General features: G+C 39.3%; 1 protein-coding gene and 1 long non-coding RNA gene across 12 annotated transcripts in view; one reads left to right on the plus strand and one right to left on the minus strand.

Moving 5' to 3' along the window:
- Positions 1 to 12,859, plus strand: part of DLGAP1 (DLG associated protein 1) — a 404,747-nt gene that overhangs the window by 329,145 nt on the left and 62,743 nt on the right. For 7 of the 8 annotated variants that reach the window (XM_015617826.3, XM_015617825.3, XM_015617829.3 and 4 more), the window contains one exon: positions 9,968 to 10,108. The exons of the other annotated variant lie outside the window; for it this stretch is intronic. In XM_015617826.3, the coding sequence (XP_015473312.1) occupies positions 9,968 to 10,108 (141 nt within the window). The remainder of the gene's footprint in view (positions 1 to 9,967; positions 10,109 to 12,859) is intronic. 8 annotated transcript variants of the gene reach the window in all.
- LOC107199990 overlaps positions 7,228 to 12,859 on the minus strand; it is a 49,823-nt gene continuing 44,191 nt past the window's right edge. For all 4 annotated transcript variants that reach the window (XR_004496063.1, XR_004496061.1, XR_004496062.1 and 1 more), the window contains 2 exons: positions 10,900 to 11,439; positions 7,228 to 9,699 (listed from right to left, as the gene is read on the minus strand). This is a non-coding gene — a long non-coding RNA (uncharacterized LOC107199990). The remainder of the gene's footprint in view (positions 9,700 to 10,899; positions 11,440 to 12,859) is intronic.

Below are 12,859 nucleotides of genomic sequence, written 5' to 3' on the forward strand. Positions count from 1 at the left end.
AAATGCAGCTATGTACTGCTGGGAATCCTGTAGTACCTGACTAGCTCTCAGAGAGGTACCTCAGTTTTTCCAGTATCCAGTGTTGGCACATGTAGAGCACTTTTGTATGCTCTCTGTGCAGTATTTAATGGTCTACAGATTCAACCAATCTTCATAATAAAATCTCATATATAAAAAAGCTATTATTAAAAAAAAAAATATACAGAGACTGAAAAAGGCTGGAATAAAGTTGATCCCATAAACTGTTACCATTTTTGCGTTGAGTTGCCAGCCTTATCACACACAAATTCACTGGAACACAGTGTAAACAAGGTTAAAAGTCAAGTATTTTGGGAAAGGTAGAAGTAGTGACAAGTAATGTTTAAAAGAAAGGCTCAAACTTCGGTGTTTCAAAATTGTTTGCCATTTCAAAGAGCTTCCAGCTTTAGCTTTAATACCCTCCCAAAATACTTCCTCTTTAAATTTGGCTCTACCCCCAGAAATAATTTCCTTCTTGAAACTGAAAACAGCAGTGACAGCTCTTCTGCATGTTAAGACGTCACTGCTTAAAATCTGGTATCGCATATCCCTGCAGACTCAGAAACTGGAGCTTTATATTGCTGCAGAAGGTTGGTCTCCAGCTGCCTAATTGTTCTGTGCAGCTGCTTCTTTCAAATCCTGTAAGAGCCTGATGTATCAAAGTTGAAATTATCAATTTCTGCCATGAAAAGCTTGCATAAGTCTTAGATATATATATATATATTTGGTTTTATGATTTCAAAGCTTGATCCATAGAGAGTTGAGCATGTAGCAACTGTACAAGAAATTCTTTGAAAACTGAAATTCAGGTTTTTTGGCTTTTTTTATCTTGTTATATGTCTTCATTCAGGAAAGATGCAGTTTCAGAAGACTTGAGCCAGTGAAAACTTACACACCCTGACATTCACTGAGTGCCTTTTGATAGTATAGTGTAATACAATACAGTGTTGGCTACAAAATATATTTCTTGCACAGCTGTCCTTTGCATTCAGTTACTTGATTTCAGTAATAATGAAAAATAGCCTGTCCAAAGTAGTGTTTCATAACACACTGTAAACAATATAATTTGATCTCAACAGCATTAGGATGGTCAATTAAGCAGAAAGTCGAGCCACCAGCCACCTGTTAAATCCCTTCACTGTTCCTCCATCATCAAGAAAGCTTGCCCTGTTCTCAAGCTCTCCCAGGGTGTTTTAGAGAAGATGAAAAGCCCAGAAGGTCACCCCAGAAGGTTACCCCAAGGGACTTCTGGGAGCAGAAGGAGACAGGGAGGCTTGGAACCCTCGGTCCTGGGGCAAGCCCCACTAGAGCCAACCAGCTGCCAACAACAGAGTCAGTGCTACTGCATTTAATACCTGCTGCAGTTGTTGAATTTTGACAGATCTGACACCACTAATCATATACTTGGTGTTGAAAGCTTAGGATTTGACATAGTGATAGACCTGCATATCTTAACTGAAGGTTTTAACGCAACTTTGAAATGGAAAGGAAAACAAACAGCCTCATGGAGGAGGAAAAGGCCAAGGTACCTAATATCTTCTTTGTCTCAACTTTTGTAAGATCAGTTTTTCTCCAGGAGCCCAGCCCCTGAGCTGGAAGACTGGAACAGGCAGCGCAGTGAAGCCCCTATAGTCCAAGGGGAAATGGGCAGTGACCTCCTGCACCACTTAGACACACACAGGTCCAGGGCTGGCTGGGATCACCCAAGGGTGCTGAGGGAGATGGTGGAAGTGCTCACCAAGCCACTTTCCATCTTTTATCAGGAGTCCTGGCTGGTACACAAGCACTTAGGATATCACGGAGTTCTACTTTTGATGTTCTGTTGGTTCTTTTTAACATTCTTCCACATTTTGATCAGGACAGAAAGGTATAGCACCATGCAGGTAAGCGTGTCAGCGTGCAAAATCTAATAGTTTTACAGTCACTTTTAAAATTCTGTCTTTTTGGTCTTATCCTCTTACATAATGTACAGAGGGATCCTCATGTCAAAAATAGCACTGACGCATCCATAGCAAATAGCAGGGTTCATACACCTTGCTGCAGGTCATCCATGCTGTATTCCAGATTCACTTAATTGCTTTTAAAGTTGGGGTTTTTTTAGAACAAAATTTAGGATGACCTTGAGTTTATTTTTGAAATAACTACATCAGTGCCTGTTTCTGCAACGTAAGCAAATGAAATTAGACGAAAGATCACGTGGGAGTTTAAGCCTTCATATTGATTTAGAAATACCTAGAACATGAGTTGAGTTGGAAATTCTGTGTTTCAGCCATAAATGTAAATGTGGGATTAATTTTGATTGAAAGGAAACTTGCCAAAAGCCACAAGTAACATTGTTTTGAATTATAATCAGGTACTTGCTGCTGTGAAGTTTTGCTGAGATTAGGAATGAAAAAGTTAAAGGGACAAAGTTTCCAAAGCATTTCTCTTCCGTGTCAGTGGAATGAATCCTAAAAATCCACCTCAGAGAAGAGGTAAACAGTTGATGTCTATGACTCAAAAAAGGGAGTCAGATCTTTGCCTGATATATAGACATACACTTTTATAGGGCAATATAGTTAAACTATTTTATAAGCAACCGATAAATTGCTTAACTTGTAAGGTTTGTCATCCATCTTCTTCTATTGACTGCTTAAAAAAATAATAAGCCAATTATCCTTGTCATGTATTATTTTAAACTGTGACTCATGACTTCTGCTGACATTAATTTTAATATTTTAAAGAGATTTTTTTCTTCTTCTGTGATTAGTTCTACTATTATGCTATTTTTGTCCTCTGTGAATTCTCCAGGTGTGAAGAGTTCTTTTTTTTTAATACAGAGAGATAATTAAAAAGGACTTTGTAATTTCCTTTTTCATGTATCACTAGTTGTTTTAGAATTCACTTAACTACAAAATTTTACTAGTTACATAATCCTGTTCTTATCTGTGCAGCCACTTTTCTGTAAAGTGAAAATCTCAGACTCTACCCATACATGCATCAAGAAGTACTTGTACTTGTGATAGTATTAACTTTCAAAAATTGTTCCATAAACATTTTCAGAATGGGCCTCCTTAATCAGAAATATGTGGGGAAAAAAATCATATGGTGATTTCTAAAATTTTGCTTCACTGCTACTGAAGAAAAAAAAGATTTATTTATTTTCCTCACCAGACTATTTCCTGATGTGTTCAGTGTTGTGCATTTATGGCTTCAAATACCCAATTTTTTTACTTTTATGATATAGCTTCATGATTTTATTCCCACTTATAAAATTAATTATGATAATACTCAGCATTGACATTGTATTTTTCATCCTTGCAACAATCCACAAATGAGAAAAGGGTTATTGGCCCTGCATCAGTAGTGGAAAAATTGAAATATAAAGGGAGCCTAAAGTTTACTCCAGACCTTTTGATTCTAGTCTTGTAAATACTGATAACATTAAGCTTCCCATTCTTTCTTCTTCTCATAGTATTAGCATGTATGCCATGATTTTAAATTTACCTCTATTTTAATTTCTGTTCATTTAATCTAATTTCAATTAAGATTTTAATTTTTTTTAATATATAGTTCCCACAATAAAATATTTTCCAATCAACATTAAAGCAGTGATTTAGGAGTGGGCGCATGGATTTTAAAAGTTCAAAAACTGAACAAAGCAACATATTTCAAAATTTAATAGTTATGTTTGTCTGTTTGTCTAATCAATACATTGCTAACAAAGACTGAGAAAGTGATTACTTAATTAAGCTTTGGCAGACTAGAGTTGTTTGTCATCACCTTGATGAGGGCTAAAGAAAGTAAGGATGCTCCCTGTGATAGCTGAACTTTTGATCCTCCTTCGAGTGAGAAATGGAAGAGATTAAGTTACTTTTTTTTATATGCATTGGTACATCTGCATGAAAAATTTTGTTCAGCATCTTCCTAGGGATCTTGATTGTAACCTTGGTGTTATACCTCTGTCGTGGTTTAAAACCAATAACTAAGAAAATTACTTATTTCTTGCTGTGAGATATGGATTAGAATAAGGGCAAAACAGGCATAAAACTTAAAAGGAATAAAGAAAGTTTATTGACAAACAACAAGAATAAACACCAGAATAAACTTCCAGAAAAACCTTTTCATCCCTTATCTATTTACTATTCTCTCGTTCACATGACAACAGAGACAAAAACTTTGGAACTTTGGTGGTTAAAACAGTCTCAATTCTTGCTACAGTCCTTTCACCTGTCTTTGTAGAGAAAGAGAAGTTTCTTCCTGTTAATTTATGGAGTTTCTCACACGAAAACTATTTTTGTTATAGTTTTCCATTGCCCTGATATCAGCTGCCCAGAGCTGCTGTTATCAGAGCCCACCCCTCCCATTTTTCACATCACTCTGAGATGTGTATGGGTCATGAGTCGAGGGGTAGCATTTTTAAGGATGAGTATTCAAAGGTAAAAAAAAAAAGTCTTCATCTGCTTCTGTGAGCTTCACTAGACAACAGTTTTCTCATTGCCTCTCAAGGCTTCAAATCTCCCAGCACTTCACTGTACCATAATTACTCAAGTTTACACTTTGAACACTTTATTCCTCCCTACATACTTATCATGAATTAAAGGAGTTTTTTCCAGGACTTCATTCTCCATCTCCATAGTCTAACAGAAAGTCATTTCGGCTAAATTAAAGCATCTTCTTAATTCTCTACTTTTCTTGAAGTTTCTTTTCTTTCTTGTCACTGGTAGTTTATAAAGTCTCTTTTCATGTTGATCACTCTCTTTTTTCTCTCTGGATAAAAGATTAATCCGCAAGTCTCATCTGGGTAATGAAAGAGTTAAAATCTTGCCCAGGCTGTTGTAGGTAGTTCTGTGGCTTCGGCCGATGCAGGAGTCTGTGATGGAAAGTTCCTCATGGCTGCTCTGGAGAGTGTGGTCACCGTCTCTGCTTGCTGCAGGCTCAGAGCCCCTCTCCTTCTTCACTCGGCAGTTTCTGGTGAATTCTATCACGGCAAAACCTGCAGCCAAGCCAGGAACCGGCCCGGCCCAGACAGGGCTCGGGACAAGCCCCCCGCAGGCCCCATCTCCCAGCCGGGAGATGCAGCAGGCCCGGCCTGGCCCCCGCCCGGCCGCATGGCCGGGCAGAGAGAGAGAGGCCGGACCTCTGCTACCTTTCACCGCCAGGAAACAAAGAGAACTCCGAGAGCTCTGGTTTTACACTTTAAGGTAGGGTTCACAAGTTGATCCCACTTTTCAATGGCCTAAACTGCTGTCAATTCTCAGCAATGACCGATAATTGGTCAGGAGAAAAGACTCTAGGCAGTTCTCAGAAACTTCAACTTTCTTAAAGGTAAAGTAACTCCATGACAACATCATTTTTTTTTTGTTCACCAAATTAAACCTGGTTCCTTTTGACAAGTGTTTGCCATCAGTGTTTAAAATCTACATCTTTGTGCAAAGAGTCAAGTTACCTAAGTGTTTTATATCTGTCTGAAGTTTCTGGATTTCATGTGAGATGGGAAGATTAGCACTTATAGTTGATAAGTTAACTTCATTTCCTAAAAATGGATTAAATTCTTGAGTTTCTTATTTTTTGCAACACAAATGTTTGCACTCATGAGAAAATGCAGCTGACATCGTTTTGGGAAATCAAGGAAATAAATTGCGAAAACAGCTGTAAGGAAATTAATATTTGGCTAGTTTGCTTGGAGTACAGTGAATTTCTCAGTCAGAGCAGAGTTTCTATCTGCTACAACCATTAATTTTGCTGATTTACTGTAAACATTTGAAATGGCATAAGAGAGCCTAATTTCCTGCCTTTCTTTTAGAAATAGTACTGCCTGATTCCCACATGCAGCCCACTTCAGCTTGGAGAGTTTATTGGTACTATTTATTGGTTTTGTTAAGCCTGGGCAGCATTCTTTGAGCTACCACAGTTGACTGCAAAGAGGGACCTGCAGACCTGTAAGGCATCCCTGAACATCAAAATTTCAAAGCTGCTTAGGTTGAGAAACCATCAAAATCCCTTTCCTCAGACTCTTGAAATTGGGAAGTTTGTGTTCTGGTTTGTGACTCATGAGGTATAGGTTATAATCTCTAGGAAAGAAGTGCAAAATTACCTTTATTTTGTACAACAAGAGTTTCACAGAAGTTCAGGAGCAACTTTAAAACTCTTGTAGTGACAAGATCAGATAACAGGCACATTGAACCGCTAACTCATGACACCAGGGAGCTGTGCTGTAAAGCTGGGGTCTGTGTATCCATCATCCCCGGGGCAGCTGCTGTGAGTCAGCAGCTGACCCAGAGCCCAGGACTGATCCCTCCCTCTGCCTGCTCTGATGGCTTAGGAGAGGGGTAATAACATGTGTCATCTATCTGTGTAGGACTGATCAACGCGGAGGGGTTATGGACAGGTAATTCCCATGTCTGAGGATGGGAGAAGCACCTTCCAACAAGGGCAAAAAAGTAAAATACCCCTAGACATCAGGAGTAGAACCAGGATCTGCTGACAGAACAGTAGACCCTACTCTATATAAAAAGCAAACGTGGAGAAATTTCTGTGCTTGGTCTTTTGGGGAGTTAGTGAGGCAAACTGGATGGTCTTGGACAGACAAGATGAGGTGGTCTGATCAGCAGGTTGTGCTGTTGTATCATTGGAAGCTGTGCCTCAACACTCCTCCTAGCTTCCTACAAATTCTTTATGGCAATGTGCACATTTACCAACAAATAAAAAGATCTTCTAAGACCTTTTAAAAGATCTCTCTTTTTGAACTCTTAGGCTCATATTCATCATGTCCTGCAATTTATGCAGTTTATGTCATTTAGGATCTTACATCTGACCTGATGAGACTTCCATTCTAATCATCACTTTTTGTCATGATTAGATCATTTAAATCAACATGCTGATCTGATTATTCTAGTCCCAACTTCTACCTCTGATTTAAGGTGACAATATCAAAAAATACTTAACTTTACAGTAATCAAACTTTGAGTAGCCAGTAGTAGCATGTTTATAAGTGTCCAGGAGCCAGTGCTAGGGGGCTTGATTATTACTGCTGAGGAGGGGAGAATTTTTCTTTTATTAGCTTGTTTTAATAGTCCAGGAGAACATGTTCTTAAATCATTCTAGACAACTAAACTTCATTTTCTGTTTTATAACCCAAATAAAAATGTCATTTTACTTGTTTCCTGTTAACTCTCCCAAACATCTTGTGCCTCTGCCTTGGCCAAACAAACAGTCCGCACACCGTGGTTCTATTGGACAACTAGAAACTGTTTACTCATGTTGTTGACCCAGTTCCAGCCAAGCAGTAAATGTGGAATACAAAAAATTCAGATTGTCTTGGTCAAAGTCAGAAGAATCAGGTTTTCTGTAATATTTAGTTGCCAGTGCCCAGAAAAATGGGTGTGAATACTTTCCAAAAGAAAAGCTTTAAAGAGCATATGTGATTTTGAGGATTACCATGAGCAAGAGGATTATTATGTGATAGACAAAGGGAATAAGAGATTAAAGCACATTAAAAGAGAGTTGTTTTACATCAAAGGTGTAGGACGGCTACACACTTTGTATAATGCAAGGCATTGGCCAGGGAGCCAGACAGTTGGGATTTAGACTGAGCTCTCAAGCTCTTTTAGCTTTTCTGATTTCAGCTCTATATAGCAGTGTCTGAAATATGCAAAGATGTTTGCATTCAGAAGTGAATTAAGCAACAATAATCAGCTTACAGATTTCTGTTCTGTGATAGAACAGAAGAAAAGAGAAAAAATCCAGACATTTAGGTCACATATAAAAAGCCTCTGGGCTGTTTGGAGTGAGCATCCAGTTCAATGATCACAGGAAGAAATTTATATTAAACAGCCCATCAAAATAGCCTCTTCTCTTTGGCAAAATGCATAACTCAAACATTTAATGTCTTTCATCTTGTCCTGAGATTTGTTTTCATCATCTGATCGCAGCTGAAATCTGAAAAAAAAAATTTTTGAGTGTGTACTTAAAAATTATTGTGCAATATGTATTTAAGACTAAAAGTTTAGATTTCCTCATAAATTTGAGATTAAGAAAATTTGCAATCAGCATTATTACGCCAGTAGATTAATACGGTCTAGCCCAAAGGGCAGGAGCTTAATTCTCTTGCATCTCATTTTGCTTCCTTGCCAGCAGATGTAGCTTGTAACTTTCTTGTAGGTCAGATTTGACCCTCAAAGCTGTGACAGCATTCCTGTAAATATGTTTGCAGCTGAATGACAGTTCTACATTGTCTGTCCCAAGAGCTGAACACAGCAATTCATTAACTCTGAACTATCATCCAGCCATTTGACATAGCCCTATGTGTATCCCAACCCTCTCGGGACTGGATCGGTAAGTTCCAGCATTCATCAAATAAAGCATCCAGACACATTGCAATAAGCCTACTGTTCATGTAATTAAATAAATTCAGGGAGCATGTAAATGAGTCTTTGGCAGCATGAGCCCTCGGCAGCAGCGGAGTTCGGCATTCCACTTTTCCCGATGCAGTGATGTTCCCTGCAGACCTGAGCGCCCCTGGGGCCGAGCCGGTGGGCGCAATGGCCTTTCTGCCCAAAGCGTAAAATGCCATCGGTTAAGGAAAGAATGTTTATAGTTCATACATCATCTGACAGGGTTTCCTTCCTCTGGCAGGGTTTCCCAGGCCTGTGGCTGAGGCAGTAACAATAGCAGGCAAACACCAGAGGGAGTTATTGTTCTACTGGAGAAAGAAGTGCCTCAGGACACAGTGTTTGTAAATAGTCTGAGGTTTCTACCCAACGAAAAATGTTCAGGTGACAGAACTCCACAAAACGTAAATGGTGAAACCATTAATTCTAATGATGTTTGAGGATCTGGTGCTCTTCACCAGTTTTCAGTGCTGATTCCAATGTACTGCTCCTTTGTACCAAGCAGTTGCTGCGTAATACCCACTCACCCTCCAGCGATTTTTTTACGTCTCTTCACACTACAAGAGCCTTGCAGTTTAGTATCAAGAGCCAAATGAGCAGGCAATAAGAAGTAATCTTTTTCACTTGTTAATTAAAGGAGTCTTTTCTCCTGGTCCATCCACACAGGCCCATACTCAGTCAGAGTGCCTGTGTCTTGACTGGTAAAGTCCACATATTCTCAGAGTCCTGCTTCCTCAGAGTCCTGCCTGTAGAACATGACCAGGCTGCAACCATCTCCCCAGCTGATCTAGTCTTCCATGGAAGCAAATTTATGGATACATGGATACACAGATAGGAAAGAATCAAGTGGGTTATCTATATACTGGAAATAGGCTGCCCTTTCAGCAGCTATACCTGCATTTTATGCCTGCTAAAAGTCTGGCCGCCTTCTGCTCATGAAGTTTCAGCTGGCCATGACAAAGAAAAGTGCATCCCCTGGACTCTCCATAGAGAGGCTCTTGCAACTGCTCAATCTGCAGTAACTGGCTGAAAGAAAGCACACAGTCAGCCCCAAGGTGAATCTATGCCAGTATCTTTTAGAAGAACATTTCAGTGAACAAACTGACCCAATTCCATTACACTTCACACAATGCTGGGCCAGGTGGAAAGCTTCTCCAATTCACTGCTGAACTTCCAAGACAAAGGACTAAAGTGGAGAGTCACTGTCTGCTTTTTCTGTGCATGTAATGAATGCTTCTGCTCTGACTGCTTTTAGTTTCTGTTATTGAAACGGTGCTTAACTTTCCACAGCCATTACACTGAGTGTCACCTGTGGAATATGAAGCAAAGATCAGCTCACCTGTCTTTTCAGCAGAAGACTTCAAAGTTCTTTTCTATTCTCAAAAGGGTATTCTGTAAAAATCACCCTTTCATTGATGAATATCAAAGTAAATCCCGGCTGAGCCCGATGTTAAATTGTATACCCCTGGCTTTCACAATGCTGCCAAGGTGAAGGATTCTGCAACAAAACTATTTTTCCTAACAGTTTTATTGCAGGTATGTAAGATCTAATGGAGATGAGCCTATTCTCTTCTTAGGTGTGTCAGCTTTACAGAGCTCACCAGCACAAAAAGAGGATCTTGGCATTGTTACACTGGCGAACATAGAAGACGCTTCATACATCCGGGTGGATGACTTGCATTGTCAAGATCTTTTAAAAGATCTGGGCGTTATTAGAGGTGGGTGTTTAATTGTTGATTAATTAAAACAGAACCATACATGAATTATCCAGGCAGTAAACATTTTTCTTCCGATAGGTAAAAAAGAATTCTGAGAGACCTGGAATCACATTCTTGCCTCAACTACACCAATCTGAATGAGAGGAAGAGAACTATATTTAGGTATTTGGTGATGCAGATAGGTGAAATGCTCAGAAACCTATATGCAGACCAGATGTTCAAATAGTTCTGGTTTTACAAATCTGTTTAAATATCAGTGTCTCTGTGAAGTCAGGTATGATTCCTTGGTTGCAAAGTAATTCATTGCTCCTTATTGTGTAGGATCAAAAAAAAATCAATATAAATCAGTATGAGTTTGATACTTCCTACAATATGAAGTAAAAGTTTTTATAAAACTAACTTTGCATTAGGAAAATAAAATTCCCTGGATTGCTTTCACAGTCTGTGTAAAGTCAGAGACTCTCAGTTCTTTAGTTGTAGCATGCTGTCTTCAGAAGTGATATTGTCATACAGTATCCCTGGTCCTGTTTCAGTTTATTTCTCCCTCTGACTCTGCTAATACAGCTGTTTTCTGGATCTCTGCTGTGAATATGGACTTAAATTAAAAATGAAAAATAAAAAAGAGAGAGAAGGGGGTGCGGGGGGAACTGCTACCATTGAAGACAACTACCATCAAATCTTGTCCTTAATATATGCTCTGGAAGGATCGTGGAAGTGATTCGCAAAGGAAGTGATCCTTTGTGAACAGCCCATTCACTGGGGACATTTCCATTACAGACTTTTAAACATACCTGTGTCATTTCTCTGTGACTTGCTCACAGCTCCTGAGTAGTGCAAGTGTTTCTTCTGCAACAGCATTGTAGCACTGAAGTGATGGGAAAAAACATTTCTCTACAGAAGCTTTTATAATCAATCCTCTTGTTTGTCCTGGAGAACATTGGCTTGCTGGGGAATGGGTAGAAGCTGCACAAGAGCTTGTGGCTGTAGCAACTGTCCTCCATTAAGTACAGATATACAAAACAAACTGTTTTATAGGCCTGAAAGAATATGTTGTCATCACCCAAAACACAAAACCATGCTGAATACCTCTTAAGACAAAAGTGCAACAGCAAACATTGGAGCTGTCAATTTGTGTAAACCCAAGAGCACTATAAACAGTTAAAATCTGAAATGGCAAGCATGACTTACATTCAAAACTAATCATTGAGATATTACCTTAAAGCTCAAAAGGCTCTGCCAGGCAGGTTGCAGGGACAGCAGAGGAGGCATTTGTAACATGAAGAGTCATTTCTCATTAGGACCCTTCAGGATCTGGGTCTGTGAGAAGAAATCTTCAATGGTGAGAACAAGGGAAAAAAGATCAGCTTGCCCTTGGGAAAATATGGCTTGTTAAGCTCATATAGCTTTCCTTTAATAACATATTTTTAGATACCTGTGCTTTTGAATGCCTACTTTAAAGAACACCCACCCTTTAGAGCCCTTTCATGAGGACACACAATCTATGATAAAAATTTATTTTAGTCACATCAGTGTGTGTGTCAGACCTCAATCAGGGAGGAGAAGCACTGGACAATAGCCCCAGTGGCAACACGGAGACTGATTTCCAAGAGTAAAACTCCAAATCACTCTTACAGCCATCTTTTATGTTTTCTTCATTTCTATCTGAAGTTGTTACATCAAGGTATTGAGACACTTGATTTGATGTTTGTGGTCTTCTAAAACTGAAGCCCTTCTACCTCATTTGAAATACAATATCTACATTTCTGCTATAGCATATTTTTCCCTATCTCAGCTATGTTCAAACCCATTTACCAAGGTAGATCCAAAGGGGTTATGTATTAAAAAACTCATCACTCCTTTGAATCCCCTGAACAGTTTATTACTCTAATTTCAGTAAAGGTTATTTCTTTAGAAAGTTTACTGGATGCCTTCAGAACTTGATGAAACTTTATCACTGTTAGCCTGACATCAAAGTCATCAAAGTGTTTAATCAATGCCTGACAATGCTGAGCTGTTATCATCCACTCATCCCCTTTACTACAACGCCTTAGTTTCATTTAGGCAACTGAATTTGCCTGGGATTTGTATGAGGTTACAAACTCAAACCATGTTCAGGTTAGTCAGGAGCAGCCCCAGAGCCAGTTCTGTTTTGCCTCTGCTGTGTCCAGTCTAATCACTGTTACTCACAGGAGCCTGTATCCATGATGGCTCCTTTGGGAACCCAAACTATGTCTAGCTTCTTCTACTAAATTGGAGAAGCAAAGATTTAAGTGGTCCATCCTGAATCCTATTTCCACTTTCTGGGATCCTTTGGGAATATATTTCTCACCCTGGTTCTGGTGTTGGCTACAGAAAAGACAGAATGTAAGCAGAGCACATTTTTGTATATAAGTTTAAGGGACCTCTTTACAATAATGTGATGGCACTGTGATGGCCGTAATAATCTCCATCAGTCTATTTTCCTTCACCCCTAAAATGGCACACATAACACACCCACTCCAGAATGTAGTGTGATTCATATGAAAGTCTACCCTTGGCCAAGCCTGTACTTGACAGCTCTTGTGCTTTGCAGAGGATTATTTCACAGAGGAGGGGAGAACAACTGAAGACTGAATCTGTTTGTATACACACATATGTGTATTCCTGAACTAGCATTTCCCTGCCTGACCTCAGGAAGACTAGATGAAACACAGCACTAGCTGCTGAGTCAGTGAGGCTCTTTGAACTGATAACCGTGGCATGTTCTGTGAT

This window comes from Parus major, chromosome 2 (genome assembly GCF_001522545.3).
Source record: "Parus major isolate Abel chromosome 2, Parus_major1.1, whole genome shotgun sequence".
In the NCBI taxonomy this organism is placed as follows: Eukaryota; Metazoa; Chordata; class Aves; order Passeriformes; family Paridae; genus Parus; species Parus major.